Here is a 19257-nt window from a genome sequence, read left to right as displayed (position 1 = left end):
TGATTTAGATCGCAGTAATCATGCTTACATGAATCATAATACCTTGATTCCAAAGAAAATGGCTTTCCCACCCCTTCTTCCTTAATGCACATCTCTGCAAATGCTCAAATGCCACTGCCAATTGTTGGGAGACATTCTTGAACAAAGTGAGATGGAGTGTTGAGCTTCAATGGAAGGAGTAAATTGGTGGAAATTTGGGAGTACATCTTGTGTGAATTCAGGTACCTTTCCATTTCCACAAGGCATCCCATGTTTTGGGCAATTTGTCAGGAACCTCACATCAATTGTGTGTGGGACCAAAACTGGCTGTTGGTGAGGCTAGAACTAAAAATGGACACTTTTTCAACACCTTCTTTCTCACTTTTCTTCTTTACCCAGCAGCTGCCAGGAAGGAACAGATGGCTCTTGTCATGAGGTCTGAGCTGACCACTTGCAGAGGGCTTCTGAATTTGGTCAAGGACCACATAAAATAAGGCTAAGGGCCACAGGTCGCCCACCCCTGCTATACATGCTAGCTGAAGCAAGATGAAAATTAACCCCAAAGCCAAGGGAAAAGACAGATGTAATATAAAAACAGAGCTCACAGCAAATTCTTCAGCTGCCATGTTAGTCCAGTTTCGCAGCTGAAATAAAAGACATGCCTGTGATTAGTTTTGCCCTTCTGTATTCTCCAGGTGAGCTATCCATCCTTTAAAGTTTTTAAGTGCTACATAAGCATTCCTTTAAAAATCCATTTGTTCACTCCTTATTAACTTTTAAAAGTTGCATGGATGGCTAGTGGCAGGATGTGTTAGGACAGTTTTCAGTAATAACAACAGGGAATCTCACTGTTCAGCACTGAGCACAGCAAGCTTCTTAAAACAGGCATCCCTACCTCCCACCCAGACCTTGACAAAGAGGTCATATGGGCCAAATGCAACAAAGGAACTTCCACTGCTCTAAGGATGTCATGTTTTCACCTAAGGCTTGAAATATTTTTCCAGATCAACAGTCCTCTTGTATCGAGGAAAACACTTTTTTGAAGGCCTCACAAACCTGCCTGTGCATTTTAGTCACAGCAGTAATGACTGAAATCTGTAGCTGAATTTTGCAATTTGGTCACTTGTTACAATGGACTGCAATAGAATAATTCAAAAGGATGAAATAAAAGAGTGATCTGAATATGATAATTAAAGATGCCCATGACAGGTGCAAAATATACCCTTAATATAGGAAATATTCATATATTTGTTAAAGGAGTTAGTGATTTACTGATAAAGTTTAAGTAACAAAAGATGTACATTGCCTGGATCTCTGGTTTATAGCATGCTGCAGTTTAAATAACCTCATCTGCTTCAGGCTAGAATTAAAATATAATTCTAACTTCTCATTTGATGAGAAACTAATCTTATTCTTAAGTAACTGAAATTATAAGGCTTAAAATAAATTTCTCAGTAATAAAAAAACAAGAAAAAATAACATTCAATTATTGGTTTCTACTATTAACATTGGGTAATGCTCTCTTGAAGGAAGCCATCTTGTCTTTCACCATATCAGCTCTTGTAAGTGACCGTAAGCTTCTTTAAAACAATTAAATACTCAAATGTTAACGGCACGTTTTTAGAGCATGATCATGTAATGACACAAATGTACTAGCGTAACATTTCTTGGTACACACTTAATTTTGTGAATATTAACATTCTCTTCTACTTGATGTGTTAATAACCTTTTGAGTCACAAAGGGCCAAGGTCTCAAAACTAATCATAAAAAACACACTGACTGCTATTCACTCTAATATAATAACCCTTTATTTAAAACAACCTCCAATAAATTTCATTATAAGAAGTTATTAAAAGGGTTAAAACCTATTAAATGTCAAAGAATTTGCCTGACTCAAACTTCCAATAAAGGAAGAAAATAGGCTTTCTTTCTGAATTATTTAAATCTTTACTGACTGTGCACTGAACCATTAAATTAGAAAAGTGTTATTAGAAGTGTTCTCTGGTTTTTATAAAAGTTGCAGCCTGGAATGTATCAAGCCACAGCCTTTAACCTGACTAGTTAAAGAAATAGGTTTTTAATCCCAAATACATGGTTTTCCTTGATATATAAAAAGAGGTCATAATTAAAAGTCTGGCCTGCAAGCTGAAGATAATAAAAGTATTATTACAGGAGCATACATGTTCATTTAGTATATTCTTCATGCATGCTTCCATTTTAATTTGGACAGATGCCTTTAATTTAGTTTCATCATTCAGGGTCCACTCATTTGGACCCTCTTAGCAATCAATAAAACTTCTAATTGTGACTCATTTTGAAGAATTAATGGGGAATCTTAGAAAAACCAAACCCAGTGCATCCTAATTCTAATAGGTTAATATTTTAATACGTGAGCCTATATACTAGCATACTTGCCTTTATCGACACTTTACACTTAATTATAACTTAAGCCTGAATCACAGGTGAAAAGGGAACTCCTTATTTCATATTTTTAAATCACTTTCCTAGAACCCCTAAGCCAGCAGCATATTACATTATGACACCAAATCAGGTATCCTTCATATATGCTAGAGCTGCTTTATTCGGCAGTCAAAATATTTAAAGGCTTGGCACCATGTCAGAAGGACCAGTCATGCAGCCCCATTCAACACTACCATCGCCTATGGTTCAATATGACGATACAATGGGAAAGACATTGGTCCTACTGCATAGTGCCAGGCCTTTCAATGTTATTGCGTGTTCAGACCCAGATACCTCCCCCCTAAATAAAGACACATTTGACTCAAATTTTAGTTTTGGTTTTTGGCAGAATTTAGGCCACAACTTTATTGATTACAGGAAGTGAGTGGTTGCATAGGCTCTGGTTTGACTAGCTCCCTGCCCCCTTGTAGGCAGCGCTGACCCAGGGCACCAGCATAGGTCAGCCAAGGGTGAACACCTGGGTAGGCAAAAAGCCAGGAACAGACTATGTTCACCCTCTAGATGCTCCCCTGGACTCAACTATGGACACAACCCCCTCTTGGGGGTTGACCAAACCAGTTGAGTCCCTGGATTCCTTTAACGGAATACCCTTCACATAGGTATGGCAAGACCATTCTCCCATCCCTATCACCTGAACCAGTGCCTATCCACAACCTTACAAGTTGTGACGATTTGCTATGCGGCAGGTGAAACCCAAATGGCAACAGCTAATCAGCCAAGTGGGGAAAATTCCTGCCGTGCCCCTGTCCCAACGACAGACGACACATGACGGCATAGCAAGGTCAATTGCAAAAAATGCCCTAAAAGTAGGGAGAGGTGGGCAGGTGTTCCAAATGCACGAGCCGAAAGAGGAAGCTCTGGGTCACGTGCATGGGTATATATAGGTCCCTTGATCCGTTTGGACCCATTGGCCAGATTAAACCCAACATCAAGGGACCTACCAATCGGGTGTTGTGGCTATCCAATCTTACCCACCCACAACACAGGAGGTCGGTCTCCCGGTCTCACTGCAACACGTGCCCACTTTTAGGAAGGACACGATCTGCAACAACAGGGGTGAAACCGTAGAGAAGTACGGTAACTCTGAAGCACCTCCTATAGTATGAAGATGCATTTCATTAAAGACTTGAGAAGAAAACATATGCAAGACCATTTTGCTTTTTATTTTAAGCAAGTTATCAAACAATTTAAAGATAAATGGCCTAGTAAGTGAAGTTTCTTTCTTAAATGTATTGATTTAGGAGTACTGGTTATTTCATTCATCAACATTCCACTGTCCAGTGAGGTGGTGGGAAATTATGGGCACTATAAGACTCTTCAGAGTCATCAAGGGGGTTTATAATATAACATTCTATAATTAAACTACATAAGAAATCATAGATATTATTACATGTAACAATACTAAGGTAATTACATTTCGTCTCAGAATTATTAACTGAAAACAGTGCTCAAATACTTATGAGCAATAACAGTACCCTAAATGTCTTAAGTTGCAATCCTATACTTGCTTACCTAGTAGTAATTCCCTCTGAATTCAATGGAACTTGCTTCTGAGTAGACACGCATATGACCGTGCTGATATTAATAAGAATAGCAGCAATTTAAATATTCTGGCTATGTCTTTTTATGGCAAAGTGAACAAGCTACCCAGCATCCCAGTCAAATGTTGTGCCTTTGTCAATTTCATATATGTATAATTATAAGGCAAGACACTTCTAGTAAGTGATAAAAAATGGGTTTTGCTCTGGGGACTAAAGTGGTTTAATGATATGCTAATAAGTCTCTCTTTCTCCTGTATTGTATTATTTACAACTTTGTCTTATTAATATCTGCAGGATAATAATGTGACTGCAGTTTGCCACCCCAAGCACTGTATATTTAAAAACAGGAAAACTTAATGATTTGGTTTTGCTGTATTTGGAAAGGAAATGGCCACAGTCTTCAAAGAATAGAGGGTAATCATGGCATATCGCATTAAACAAGAGGATATGAAGACATTAGGTTATTTCATACACATTTGCTATACACACACACACACATATAATTATGAGGCAAATAGAGATTCTTCTTATCATTGTCATCTTGCTGACATTTTACAAATGACCCAACATCTCAGAAAGAATGTACCCATTTCCAATTAACTGGTATTGTGTTGAAACCAGTTTTGTAGCACTTCCTTCATCCTTGCACCCCCTACAGTAAAATCAACCACTCTTAAGATAAAACACCTCTCCTCTTTAAATGTACTGCCAAAGCCTAGCCCTGTGAACTGCAACTGGAGAAATTTAACAAAAAAACTAGAAGAAATATTCTACCCATCATGTGGATTAGATGTGCTTTAGTTTTAAAGTGAGACAGTGAGACTGGGGTACTGACAATGAGTTCTGAAAGAGGGACAAGAAAAATAAGAGGTTGCAGAATAAAATAATTTGAAGCTTCAATGGCTGGGGACAGAACAAAGAGGGAATAAAAGACAAGTAGTTTGGAACAGGAGAGTAAGCCAATGTGAAAAGGTTTGATTTCAGAATGAAGCACTGAAAGATCTGCATTATTAAAATAAAAACAGCTATTAGTTACATAATTGACAAAAATCAATACACAGGGCCAAACACAGATTACTTATTCATTATGTGAGAGGAAAACCAGGATTAAGCTTGCAAAGCGGCCCCATACCTCAATGAATGTGAAATAAATAAATAAATCAGTTGCTTTTTGAGCCAGTTTTGGATATGGGGTGGGGGTGGGGGAGAGAATCCCTTTCAAGCCTCATAATGAGCAAATGGTATCACCAGAGCAACTTGTTTACAGCTAGCAATGTCTAGCTAACATCACCACTGCCAATGTGTTTCAATGTAAGTCTCTATCAACAGGACACATAGACCAATATTCCCCACAAATGCTCATTGACAGAGTCCAACAAGGAAACGAACCACATCTTGGTTGGTGTAAATTTAACATAAGGTCACACTATATAGACCAGCCTTCCTCAAACTGGGTGCCCTCCCAATGTTTCAACCACAACTCCCATCAGCTCAGACCACTGGCAATAAAGTCTGGGGTTAATAAGAATTTGAGCCAAATTAAAAAAATATGGAGAGTGCCAATCCGAGGAAGGCTGATATAGACATATATATCCTCAGGATTCTCATTCACAGCTTATAGCAGTTGGGAACTCCATGAACATTCCATAACCAAACCAGCAATGGCAATTCTCCCATGCAAGAACACAGGCTTGATTACCAGAACCGCAGCCATTTAAGGACAAATTCAAATCTTTGCTATTTGGCTCTCCCATTTACTTATCACCCCCCCCCCCCACTTTCATGCAAATCAAGTCCCATCATTCACTAAAATTTTCCCCTTGGAGAAAAATGGTAAAATTTATTGCCAGAGCGGCTTAAGGCTTCAACCAATGGGGCTTACTTCTGAGCAGATATGTATAGGACCACATTGTAAAACAGATAAAACAGCCCATGGTGATCTAAAACAACTTATCTAATCTCAAGTGACATTTATGCCTGTCTTAAAATATATATATATACTTGGCTCGTTCAATGGCTCTCTGAAAGAAAATGTATTAAAGCAATTCAGAGTGAAAATAAAGCAAGGAATGTCAACCTTGGGTAAGCTATTTAAGAACAACACTAGAATTGAATATATAGGTTAAAATAATAAAACAAAGAATACACTAACATACTTAGAAAACACACTTCAGTCTAGAGTGCCCTTTATACTGCATACATGGCTCTGCTTCTAAATCTTAATTCTCAGTTTTGAAAAGCTGCTCGCTCCTGGGCTTATCTATATGGAAAGGTATCCCTGTTTCTAGGGTGCAACCCACAGTAATGTTGTGTGGTGATTCTCTTCACATCACAGTGTACTCATTTCAACCCAAACACAACCAATGTTTCCTAGGTGACAATGTAGGGAATCTAAACTGGGATCATATACATGCTTCCTGGCAAGAAGATCTCAGAAGCCCCAAATGAGAATTCTGAAAAATTCAGCATGCCAGAAAGAGAGAGAGAGAAATCTCTTCATCTCATGTATCTATTTATTCAATGGCTGATGCTTAATCTTCTTGCATGATAGGTAAAGGTCTTAATCCCTTCTTGACATCACTTGCTGTAGTTTCCTTGCTTGGCTACCTCTTCTGCTCCAATATTTATGCAGCATCTCCTTTCCTGCAATCCTTCTTCAACCTCTTTCTTAATACTTTGTTCACTCATTTTTTCTAATAAGTCCAGCCATGTAATTTGATACCTGTCAATGACGAGCAGTAATTGCAACGTAATATGCAGTTCTAGCCCTATTCCAGGAGTGACAATTCCCATCACTGCAGTATCTCATTTTACTCTTGCTCTGCGAAGTCAGAATCTGAAATAATCTGTCCCCACCCATGCTCTGCCCTCAGGTGCAGTTTCTAAGGGGAAATGCAGTGATGTGCCATTTCAGATGAATGCACCACTCACTCCCCTTTTGCCTTAGAAAGCTTATACAGCAGCTAGTATTTCCAAATATTTTTAAAACCTTAACATTTTCTGCATGTCCATTCTCTTCAGACCAAACTTGCCATCTGGTACTCTGCAATGGTTTATTAAAGCAGATCTTGAATGCCACACCATCCTCAGCTTCACCTTGGGCCCCTAAGAATCACTAGAAATAATAAATCTGTGTTGCTGTGCAACAAAAGCAAGGCAAGAAATTTGTCTTTTATTCAGAGGTTGGACCCCTGAACCCTTTGAAACTCTACAATTCTATGTCATTTAAAAAGAACATTGTATAGTTCAGCAAGAAGCCATCACTTATACATTATAAATCTCTACAGGTCTTAGTAGTATCGATGGGGTTCCAGGTTGATGTAAAACTGAAACAGTTGTATTAAAACTTCTATAGTTGCTTAATGATCAAAAAGATTAAATTATTATGCTTCAATTTTCCTGAAGAAGGGCCACAGAATATATGATATGCATGCAGAAGGTCCCTCGTTCACAGTGACAGTTGCAAGATGTCAGGATGGTAGGTAGCACAAATAAGAGTACTCTGAAACAAGAATAGATATGTTCTACAGTGCTTTCAGTCTGATGCCCAATTTGCTGCTTCACCCTACAACAATGAATTTCCTTCACAATTGCTCTAGTATACCACATTTTGTAGCATTTTGTGTACACATTATATAAATGCTGGTTGTTTTCGTCCACAGCATCTGTGAAACTGTAACACCGGATAATTAACTTGTGAACACTTGCCAAATCTGATCTTGCTCTTCATGTTATATATCAAAAGTCTAACATCACTGAACTGTGCACTGAATAAGAAATCAAATTATTTTTCTTTTCTGCTTCCCAACATTATTGTGCTTTTTGAAGCTGCATCATTCTGGTATTTCCTCTGCATGACAGATGATGTGATACTATAAGTATAGCTTTTGTAGTTGTGGAAGAGTCATAGTAACAGATACGTAACAAAGAAAGTAATATTTAATTCCACTTATCTCAAAGGTCAGAGCTGGAGAAATGTAACCCACAAGTTATCTTCAAGATGCAATGGGCCAGTTTCAACTAATGAGTCCAGCTAGCAGAAGCCACTGCAAGGACTTCTGCTAGCACAGCGGGACTTTCCCCTCTCTCCTTCCCCATGCCCCCATCTTCCACAGATTGTCTCAGGGTGGTTGGGAAAACCTCCAGAACAGAGTGCAGGGAGAGGAGGGAGAGGAGACTATTCCATCTGGCAAGCTGAAATGTTTGCACTGACAGAACAATTTCTATAGCACTATGTTGAATTCCTCCCAACAGGTCTGATGTGCATAATGAGTGGTTTATTATTTTTTTTTGCTGGGCAGATCCATAAATCCAGGAAAGATACTTTTGTAGACTAACACATTTTATTCCCTGTGAGCATGAACACTGCATCAACTTACGATGTTTCCTTACATCTCTCAGCTGAATAATAGCAGCAGACCATTTCTCTAACAAGTCTTGGCCTATAGAGCAGTTCATAAAGGGTACTCCTGCTGCCTCTTCTGTACAAATAACTTTAAGTCACACAAATATCTTAACGTGTGGTAAGGACTGGGTGCATCTGCAACTACCACGGCCCAAGACAGCAACATAACAGGATGGATCAACTTTCTGCATGCCAGTCAGAAAATGCCATTTGCACATGGACATAAGAATAGCCCTGCTGGATCAGACCAAAAGTATATCTAGTCTACCATTCAGTTTTCACAGGGGTCAACCAGATCCCTATAGGAAGCCCCTAAGGCAACACATGAACAGCACTCCCCATTCATGCTCCTAAGCAACTTGTATTCAGTGGCCTCTGTTGCTGGAGGCAATGCCAGCCACTGCTAATAATCCTACCATCTACAAAGCTGTCTAACCCTTTTAAAGCTGTCTAGATTGGTGGCCACCATGATATCTTGTGGTAGCTAATCCCATAGTTTTACGATTCACTGTTGCAAAAAGCAATTCTTATTATCTGTGTTGAATTTCCCAATGTTCAAGTTATTTGGTGAACCTTGTTTTTTTTTAGTATTATGAGAAATGGCAAAAAAATTATGTAAGTATACGCCCACAAACATATAAAAGTATATGCCCACAAACATCATTGCTGCTGAAATCTGGACTGACTGCAGCTTTCAAAAATTCACCAACAGCAGACTCATGAAGAGTGCATTGAAGTAACTGATAATGGAGGAATGAGTGATATGCCAGCCTGATACAGTAAATGCAATCCTGGCCACTGCTGCTACCTGGTCAAATGTAAAGCTGAATCCAGAAGAACTCCCAAGTGGAGTAGAATTCCATCCAAAACAAGTTCTGTTTACAAGCCTGTATTCCTCCAGAAAAGGAGCACATGTCTTGTTTGGAGTGAACTTCAGTGTGCTATTCCTCATCCAGATCCTTACCCTCTTGAGGCACTGGTTCAGAACCCCCAGTAGCTTACTGGTATTAAAAAAAAGAGGGGCAGATATAGTGGGTGGCACTAAGTAACAAACAAAAATAATAATGTGGAATCCATGCAGAGTAATATGTCCACAACTAGTGGGTACAGACAGCAGTTACAACTCTGCAGATGGTTGTAGGATTCAGATCCATCTGTATTCACATCCCATATCTAGGTGTGATCACTTTCCAGTAGTAAACGAAAGAGTCAAATGGAGCACACAGAAAAGTTCTAGAATGCTGTTCCAATGCCAGTATTTTTATCTTTAGTAGTTTACAAATCTGTTTCCTTGAGGGAAACAAGCCACCAAAACACTGACTAACTGAATTCCCACCCACCAAAGATGTAGGTTATTCTGTAAATCTCAGAGGCAGAACTAATGTTTTTATTTGCTTCCAGAGGCATTGTTCACATACAGAGCTGAGAACATTTTATCATCGACTGCATAAAAAACACGTCTGATATATTTATTAATTTAATTGGAGAAAGCACGAATTTTGCATAATTAAATCTCGGAACTCTACTGCAGAATACACTCTAATTGCTAACTATAACTTGGAAAGTAGTCTGAGTTGTTCATCTTTGAAGTGCTATAAAGGGCCAGAAATTGTAATCATGGGAATAAGAAAACTGATGGAGTCTTAAAATGACAAGATTGGCATGATTTATAATTGGTTTGTTTCTACTTAATCTACATTAATGTAAACAATAAATCTTCACTCACACCAAGATTGTGTGAATCTTCATTTATCTTTTATGACAAGAGAGCAAAAGGGGATAGCTTAATGAATGGAAAGCAGCAATGAGGTCATGTTTAAAAGCTATGCAGGTCAAATGTCTGACATTTTGGAACACTGGAAAGCAAGCAACATGGTAATAACTATTTTGGTCTAGTCACTGAGGTTTATTTGTGACATTCCAAAGGGAAGAAGAAGAAGTTGAATAAGTAGTTAACTGTATTCTGAACAGTAGGTAAGGACAACTGAAAGGAACATTTGACAATCCATTTATTCCAACAGCTACAGAAAACACAGTCTACAGGTAAACTCACAATAAACATTGGGGAAATAACACAGAAGATTTCATACACTAGAAGTACTTACTTTAATGACTTTGTTTGAAATTACAAATCTATATGATCAACAACATTGATAGGAAACAAAATGCTGGGAAACAAAATGCTTTATTTTGTGTCTGCATTGATTCTTTCTCTCTCTCTTTTTCCTGCCCAAATGGAAGACCTCTGTCATCTAACAGTATTGCTCATAGATCAAGAAAGCTGGCCAGAGTCATTAATAACAAAAGTAAACTGATCAGGCAGTCCAACAAGATTTGACAATGGCTTTTTGTCAAAGTAGATACTAATCTGTTGATGCCTGTGAAGTTCATTACAGCAGTAATAAATCAACCACTGGTAGCTTCATAAATGTTCAGACATAATGGGGGAGGCTTGCTGCAGGCGAGAAAGCTTGTTAGTTCATTTTTTTCTAGTTTCTAATTGTGGTTGTTTCTTTTAGTCCCAAGCACCTCACTGGAGTGGTGAAATCTGACCAAACCAGAGTTGGAAACATGTTCTATTCTATCAATTTAACACATAAAGGAAATCAAACTATATATACACTCTAATCAAATCTGCTGAGGGGAGGCCACTTTGCATTTAAACACCCTTTTCACAGACTTTAAATATATATGAATATTTTTTTTAAAGTATTTTTAAAAGTGGAAGATAGGTATGCATTTCTTCCTTATAAACAGTTTCCAGAGTCATATCCAAATTAGCTGATGCCTGTTGCAGCAAAGCGGGTCATAATTCATGAAGTGAGGCTCACTGGAGTTTTTTCACCATTCTGAAAAAACAAAAAAATTTTTTTCCTTCCAGTAGCACCTTAAAGACCAACTAAGTTAGTTCTTGGTATGAGCTTTCGTGTGCATGCACACTTCTTCAGATACACTGTGTATCTGAAGAAGTGTGCATGCACACGAAAGCTCATACCAAGAACTAACTTAGTTGGTCTTTAAGCTGCTACTGGAAGGAAAAAAAATTTTTGGTTTTGACTATGGCAGACCAACACGGCTACCTATCTGCAACTTCACCATTCTGGAAAGCATGAAATGTTAAAATGACCAAGAAAACCAATATGATCGGAGATCAAGATGGGACACACAGTATCTGTATCTTGAACAATGACACCTTTACCCTTGCTAAATAAATAAATAAATAATTCCTACACCACCAACCATGTGTGAGAAAGAAAGAAACCACACAGGTGCACAATTAATATTTATTAATAAAAAGTAGAGAGACTCTCCAGAGGTTGGTGTGTTCCTGCTCTAATCAGCCCCAGTCAGCATTGCCAACAGTTATGGATTATGGAATCCACAACATCTGGAGGGGCAGAGGTTCTCCATCCCTAGTATAAAGCATAAAATAACTAAACCAGGAAGAGAGATTTTAAAAACCTTCCTGCACATGTAAGGGTACCTTAGGGGATTGCTAAGAACTTTCTCCAGTTTATAATAATAATAATAATAATAATAATAATAATAATAATAATAATAATGATGTTTATTTATACCCCACCCTCCCCGGCCAAAACAGGGCTCAGAGCGGCTAACATCAAATGTATATAACACAATAACATAAAATCACACAATCTGTTAAAATACATCCTAAAATCAGATCAGGATCAGAATAAAATCCATTCAGATGGCAACCCACAAAATGGGGTTGGGGACCTTAAATGCTCATCATTTAAGGTGCAAAATAAGAGAGAAAACAACCTTTTCTTCAATGACTTCTATATTATTGAGCAAAAGTCTGTCTCTTCCTTTATTTTCTACTTTATAACAGAATATTCTTACTGTGTTCATCCTCTGAAGAAAATGTACCCTCGGAACAAGACAGGAAGCTTTTTCTTTTTCTTTTTTAAAAAACCTCATACCAACTTATACAGGCCAGTTTTTCTCAACTTGCTTCCCTCCAGCTGTCTCAGAACTACAGCTTCCAATGGATGTACCAGATGGGGGTTGTAGTTCAAAACACCTGGAGGGTGCCAGGTTGGGGAAAGGCAGTTTAGGCAGTTTTTGCTTTATAGAGATAATTACTAATCCTGCACCTGTGCTGTTTTACACATCATACTTTTTTTCTTGCTTATAATACTGTCTCCAATCATCTGTACACCACCTTCATGATCATTGGCTAAGCAAATTGTTAAATTGCAGAGATCAAGTGTTGCTCTGTGATTATACCGGCAGCCAAAAACTGCACACTATAACTATGGTTACACTTTGAAAAAGGGACCTATTAGAAGTATACAAAACTTTTCTTTTATTGTGTTGGTAAATATGTGAGCAAATCCATCTATGTCACATGAAGCCTAACCCTAAGTAAGTATACACGGAACTGAGTTTCACTGACCTCAATGACACCTACTTCCAAGTAAGTTTGATTATTTTAGCAGTGTCTTAAGCAGTATCTGCTTACTTCTTAGATGTTTTGACTGTGCATTTTAGCATGTTGTGCTCTGTGACACTGTTAGGGGATGGCCCAGTGAGGCCTGAGAAATGGGTCTCTTTTGCTGGGTTCCAAGTTTCTTGCTACTTCCTCCATTTTGTTTTTTAAAAATAAGCTTTTTAAAAATACTTTGCTTGTAGGGTGGCTCCACATTGCCACAAAATGCAGTGCCAGCAAGATCGGCATGTACTATCTTCTCAGAGGCCCACATGTTTATCAATTCCATATGAGTTAGTATTTGAAAATTATGCGCAAATTTGTGTAATAGCTCTGGACACTGATTCTTTTAAGTGTCTAACAATGCCACTGGCAGCAGGTGTTTGGGAATAAGTTTAGTTTGAGGCAGGAAATATTTTTTTCACTGCCCCCTTCTCCATGCCTCTCTCTTTGCTTCTGTTACTCTCTGAATGTTGAAGGTGCTGTATTAATGTAAATAGATAACAGACCATTGCTCCATCTAGCTCAGTACTGTCTATACTGACCCTTGATTGTCAGTAGCTCTTTAGGGTTTCAGACAGAGAGCTCCTCCCAGCCCTACCTGGAGATGCTGGGGGTTGAACCTGTGGTCTTCTGCTTACAAGGCAGCTGCTCTACCACTAAGCTACAGTCCTCAATAAATAATGTTATAGTATACATTCATTTCTAAAAATACCTAGGTACAAGGGATTCCATAAGAACATAGGAAACAATCTAGTATCAGGTTAGGCGAATGTTCCTCAACCTTGAGCCCCCAGATGTTGTTAAGACTGCAATTCCCATCAGTCCTGCCTATTGGCTAAGCTGTCTGGGGATGGTTGGAGTTGTATCCCAACATCTGGAGAACCAAGATTGAAGAACACTGGGCTAGTAGTTAGAACACCAGTACTATCTGCTCTGACTTGTAATAGCTCTCCAGGATCATTGAACCTGGAGCCTTGTGTGTGCAAAACATGTGCCACTGGGTTATGATCAGTGGCGGAGGAAGAGGAGTACGGGGGGAGCGCACTGCCCCCGGCAGCGCGATCCCAGTGGGGTGCCATCGTGGCTTCCCCTGCCTGCGCTGGGTGCCACGCCCCTCTGGCCGGCGCGCCATGCCCCCGGGACGTATTAAGAAATTATTTTTGTAGTGTTTGTTTGAGATGCATCTGTTTCTTTGTTAATGTCCACGTTGAACATGATTTTGTTGTGTATAGGAGGCATACAAATAAAATGAATGAATGATGAATGGATGAACAGTATCTGTGTTAGTATCTATGGGAGACTTGGAACCTGAAAGAGGACCATGCTTTCTGTTTTAAGTGCTATACCTGTACCTGGAAATAAAGGTAACTGGTTTCAGTGAAATTTACTTCTCTCAAAGTGTGGTTTGGTTCTGAGGCTCAGAATTCAGTCCTACACCCGATTATGAATTTTTCAGGCTTAAAGGGTGAAAAACAGCAGGTTCTTTGCCTTGAATACTTTGCTTTTTTTCCTGGTGATGTAGTTATGCGAACCAGATGCTGCAAGGTATGCTCCCTTAAGTTCCTGCTACATAATAAGCATTTTTTTCAACATTATTTATAAAGTTTATTTCCTGATCTGTCTTATTTGGCACACAACTCCCATGTCTTTGCAATATAACGGAATAGTGTAGATTCTATTGCAACTCCTTTAGTTACAGCGCATGATAATTAACAACACAAGAGACAAATAAAGATTTGGTTCAACAGCATGCTGCATACTGTCACGTTGTTACTATATTATCTGTTTTGGCAGACCCATTGTTTAAATTTGGCTGTGGGTAGTGTTTATGTATCTTTGATTCCATCTATTAGGATGAATGTTTGAGAAATACTTACAACCGCATTTAGCTATTTCTTTACACATTTTTATCTACCATATGTCTCATTCTGACTGTACACTCCAGAATGGTATTTCTAGCCAATTCTTTAAAAGACTTGGCTTTGATAAATAGAATAAATGAAACAAAAGGCATAAAACGTTTTGCTGAAATCAAAGCATTCAAACAGCTTGGTCAGTTGGTTTGTGAACAGCAACAATAAATAACCATGTGGACAAAAAAAATTTCTAGCAATTTCTGATATTGTATTCATGGTTTCTAAGTCATGTAGAAGTCAAAGTAACCCAAAGAGCCCCTGGCCCTGGCCCCATATCTATGTATCAAAACCTTATGCAACCAGGAAACCCTTTAAAAGCTACTCTTCAGAAGAACATACCCATCATATTATATATATGCATTGTCAAATGGTAAAGTACCGGAAAATAAACTACATCATTTTAAATGAGGTGTTCTAATTTAAACTTAGTTTTTGCTTTGCAGGTTTTCCCATACAAAGTCTTATGCCTTTCCAAAAAAGATTCAAGAATGCAATGAAACACAACAAGTAATAAATAATGTTATGGTTAGCAAAGCATTGGAATCTTCAGAAAAAATGTTATGAACATCTGTCTTCTGTAAGGCGGAAAAACAATGAAACAGCAAATTAGTGTGAAATGACTTCATCTAGAAGCAGTATTATTAATAAACTAGAGCTGACAGAATAATCTTCTTGTAACACCTTAAATACTAATAACATAATAAATTATCTGTTTAAATGGAATATTTTGTTTGCAATCAGTATCAATCTGTTGCATTGATCCACAAAGTTAATAAAAGGTTCAGTACTAAATTACAACACCTCAGCATGTAACCTAATGAAGAACTGTTTCAAAATGGTTTAAAATAAATCACACGCACTTTACCTGTCCTTTATAATGTGACATAAGACTAAACAATTTCCACTATGAAAGACTGCAATCCTATTCCTTTTCCCTTCCTGCTGAATTCAGTGGAACTTAATTCTGAATGTATATGCATAGAAAAGCACAGTAAAGAACTTTAAAAAGTTAGAAACAGCATCTGCCAGCAATTAAAGTGTGTTGCAGTTATCTGTTAAAGTAATTTTTTTAATTGAATATTGTTAACCAAACTGTCCAATTAAGACAATCCAAGCTTCCTCCAGACAACAATAGGATGTGACCGCCTGGTGGAGCCACCACCTCGTTCACAGCCCAAGTGCTCATGTCAGCCAGGTTGGAAGCTTGGGGAAGGCTGTGTCTGCCTGGAAGTGGTGCAGTAATTTGGGATCCAGCTTACTTGCCCCTTTGGTGGGCAGAATGGGGAGCTCTGTACCAGTGGAGTGATGCTGTCATCACTTTGTGGGTGAAGGTAGGAGGACTTGGGAGAGAAACACCTACAGGCAATGCAAACCCCTCCAGTATGGTTCCAAAGGGTGGATCACTGATGAAAATATCAAATTTTGCCTTAGTAGTTGTCTGATCTGATCTATCATTGTATAGCATAAGCCTTTCTTAACCTGCAGAAATTATCTTACCTTTAATTGCAAGCTACATTATTTTACTTTTAAAATGTTATGTACTATTAATAGTTTTCAGACCATGAAAAACTTTTTTCTAAAAAACCAGGATGAAGCTTGGACATCAGGAAATGGGACTGGAGTATATGGAACTGAGTATGATTTTAGGAAGACATAACAAGCAAATAAGTATGTACTATTACATGTTTAAGATCTGTTGGAACCCTTGGGGAGAAATCCATCATATTGGACCAGAGAAAGACTATTTTGGACACTTAATGACAATAGAACCATAGAATTGTAGAGTTGGAAGGGACCCCCATCTAGTCCAACCCCCTGCAATGCAGGAATCTCAGCTAAAGCATCCCTGACAGATGGTCATTTACCTCTGCTTCAAAACTCCAAGGAAGGAGAGTCCATAACCTTCCAAGGGAGACCGTTCCACTGTCAAATAGCTCTTCAGTAATAGTTGAAGAGTTACTTTTGGACTTTTTGAGTGGAAAAGGATGCCCAGCAGATTGAGAAAAGTTAGACACTAACACAGCTAGAGTTTTCTGGAGTGCACACTTTGAATACTTTGAATATAATTAACTGGCATATCCTATTTCACTTCTTTTTTATTTCTTATCTTCTTCTATAATCTTAATTTTTTTGCTTTCTCTCTATATTTATGCTTTGTTTTTTGAAGTTTCCTATCGTGGATTAACGAAGATACACACAGGAAGGTGAAGGGCCCTGTGTGAGAGGCATGGTAGAGAGGATCTCCCAGGGTGGGAAGCTGGGGGAAGAGGAGGAAGCTCACAGGTGAGAGCTGGGAGGGTTCACTTTTCTGTGTGTGGAATAAGGATTAAGATATAATTGTGTCAGAAGGCCTACTGTTTATTCTCTCTTCTTTATACTCTCCTCTTTCTTTTTCTTTATTCTCTGCTTATTCTTGCTTCTTTCCTATGTATCTTCTTTAGACTAGTTTGACTTTTATTGTCTCTTACACTGAAAATTCTTAATAGAAATAGAAAGAAAGAAAGAAAGAAAGAAAGAAAGAAAGAAAGAAAGAAAGAAAGAAAGAAAACAATGTAATGTGTATTGGCAACTAAAGTCTGTATTCTCTGTTGTTGTTTAGTCATTTAGCCGTGTCCGACTCTTTGTGACCCCATGGACCAGAGCACGTCAGGCACTCCTGTCTTCCACTGCCTCCCGCAGTTTGGTCAAACTCATGCTGGTAGCTTCTCTACCCATGCTTATTAGCTTGCAATCCAAGGTCTAGACCCTGTACCTATAGTGATTCTATGAACTTTGTCAAGGAAGGAAAGGGGAGAAAAGGTGGAGCTCATGAGGCTATTGTAACTTCCTATGCCACTTGCTAAGGGCTGCTAGACTCCTAATACAGGCATAAACTCAATCCCAACCAGGGACTACAGGAAGAATACTTCTTCCCTATTCTAGGCCAGCACTGCCCACTTGCCACACACAGGATGACTCTATGGCTATTACAGAGAAAGTTTCTGTTTGCGCCATGACTGCTACAGATGTTAGATAAACCAGATACAGGAAGGGAAAACAATATAATTTAGAGATTATCCTTACATATAATCTAGTACAGGTGCAGCCAATGATGTTGAACTACAACTCTCTTATCCCTGCCTACTGGCCACTGGGGACTGGGAATTGTACCGCAACATCCAACAACATATGGGGGGCACTAGATTGGCTACTTGTATCCTAATAAAATGCTTAAAAGAAAGCTGTTCATATTTTATATGCTATGATTTACTAGCAATAGCTAAAACAAAGCCTATCTACCAGATGTCATATCCTCTCTTTCTCTCGAACACACTCCAATACGTATGGAAATTTAAGATAAAAATAAGCATTAAAGTAAACTTTAGACATGAGTAATAGTCACAACTGTTTCTGTATTTCAGGCTTCTATAGAGACTGATGTACCATGTACCATGTAACAAAGCAAAATCTGATTTTCCTCATGTCAAACCTGCAACAGAACTGTTTGCCTTATTCACCACATATTTCCTACTATGTCAAACTTTGTCCCTCGAAAAAAAATCTAAAAGTTTACTTTTGTTGCTACTTAATGTCACTCTTAATTAGAAATAAGTAATTGCATGCCCGATATAAGATTTTATTTCTTACTTCAAAGAAGCTACCTAGAATTGTGTGGTGTCTTTACTTTGAAGAAAATGTCTTTTATCACTTATTTTAGTACAACACATTAAAATCAAATATCTCCTGTAGCAAAATGATTCAAGTCTCTGGAACTCAAATAATTTTCTAATAAAAAATGCATGAGACAAATAAATGCACTTTATGTTCCACAAGAAAAGGCAGTTTCAACAGGCTAATGCTCAGAGAAAATTCATTTTATCAACCAGCCATTTCATTCTGTGGTGCTGTTACAAGCTCTTTCCTGTTGCTAGGCAACCATAATTCATAGTACCTTTTAATGGATACTCTGCTTCTGCTGAGAACATTAAGGTGAAGAGAATAAATGCCTTGGGTGAATCTTGAAATCTTTCATTATGCATGTCATTCTATTTTTGTAATGCTATAATGCTGAAATGTTTCTGTGGCAGGCAACTGAGTTGTGGTAATTGCATATTCCACTCATATATGTTTTGTAAGCAGAGCAGCACGTACTTGTCTAAAATGAGGTATTTCAAACGTGATTGAAATAGGACTTTTCTACTACTAAGGGTAGTAAATAAGCCCCCACAAAAGGGGAGGGGAGAGTATGTCTAGAGTAAGTCTTCAAATTTCCAGTAAGGATCATATAACATAAACTGAAAATAATCAGAAGCTTAGGATTTATTACAGGGGTGCAAGAAAGTACAAAATGTAACACATAAACACAAAACTATTCTACTGTACTTGGCTGTTTGGTCATTTCTCTCTCTTCCTGTGTCTCTTTCCTGCCTAGATTTAGTATTGCTCAGACTAATAAATGGTACTGTAAGATCAGCCATATCATTGCCTATTTGGACCAG

General features: G+C 38.3%; 1 protein-coding gene across 2 annotated transcripts in view; it reads right to left on the bottom strand.

The window, feature by feature from the left end:
• Nucleotides 1–19257, bottom strand: part of TOX (thymocyte selection associated high mobility group box) — a 195336-nt gene that overhangs the window by 48942 nt on the left and 127137 nt on the right. The window contains exon 4 of one of the 2 annotated variants that reach the window (XM_053396071.1): nucleotides 585–623. The exons of the other annotated variant lie outside the window; for it this stretch is intronic. Coding sequence (XP_053252046.1) covers nucleotides 585–623 — 39 coding nt within the window. The remainder of the gene's footprint in view (nucleotides 1–584; nucleotides 624–19257) is intronic. 2 annotated transcript variants of the gene reach the window in all.

Source organism: Podarcis raffonei, chromosome 7 (assembly GCF_027172205.1).
Source record: "Podarcis raffonei isolate rPodRaf1 chromosome 7, rPodRaf1.pri, whole genome shotgun sequence".
Classification (NCBI taxonomy): domain Eukaryota; kingdom Metazoa; phylum Chordata; class Lepidosauria; order Squamata; family Lacertidae; genus Podarcis; species Podarcis raffonei.
Note: the sequence above shows the minus strand (reverse complement) of the source record. Positions and strands in the feature narration are given on the sequence as shown.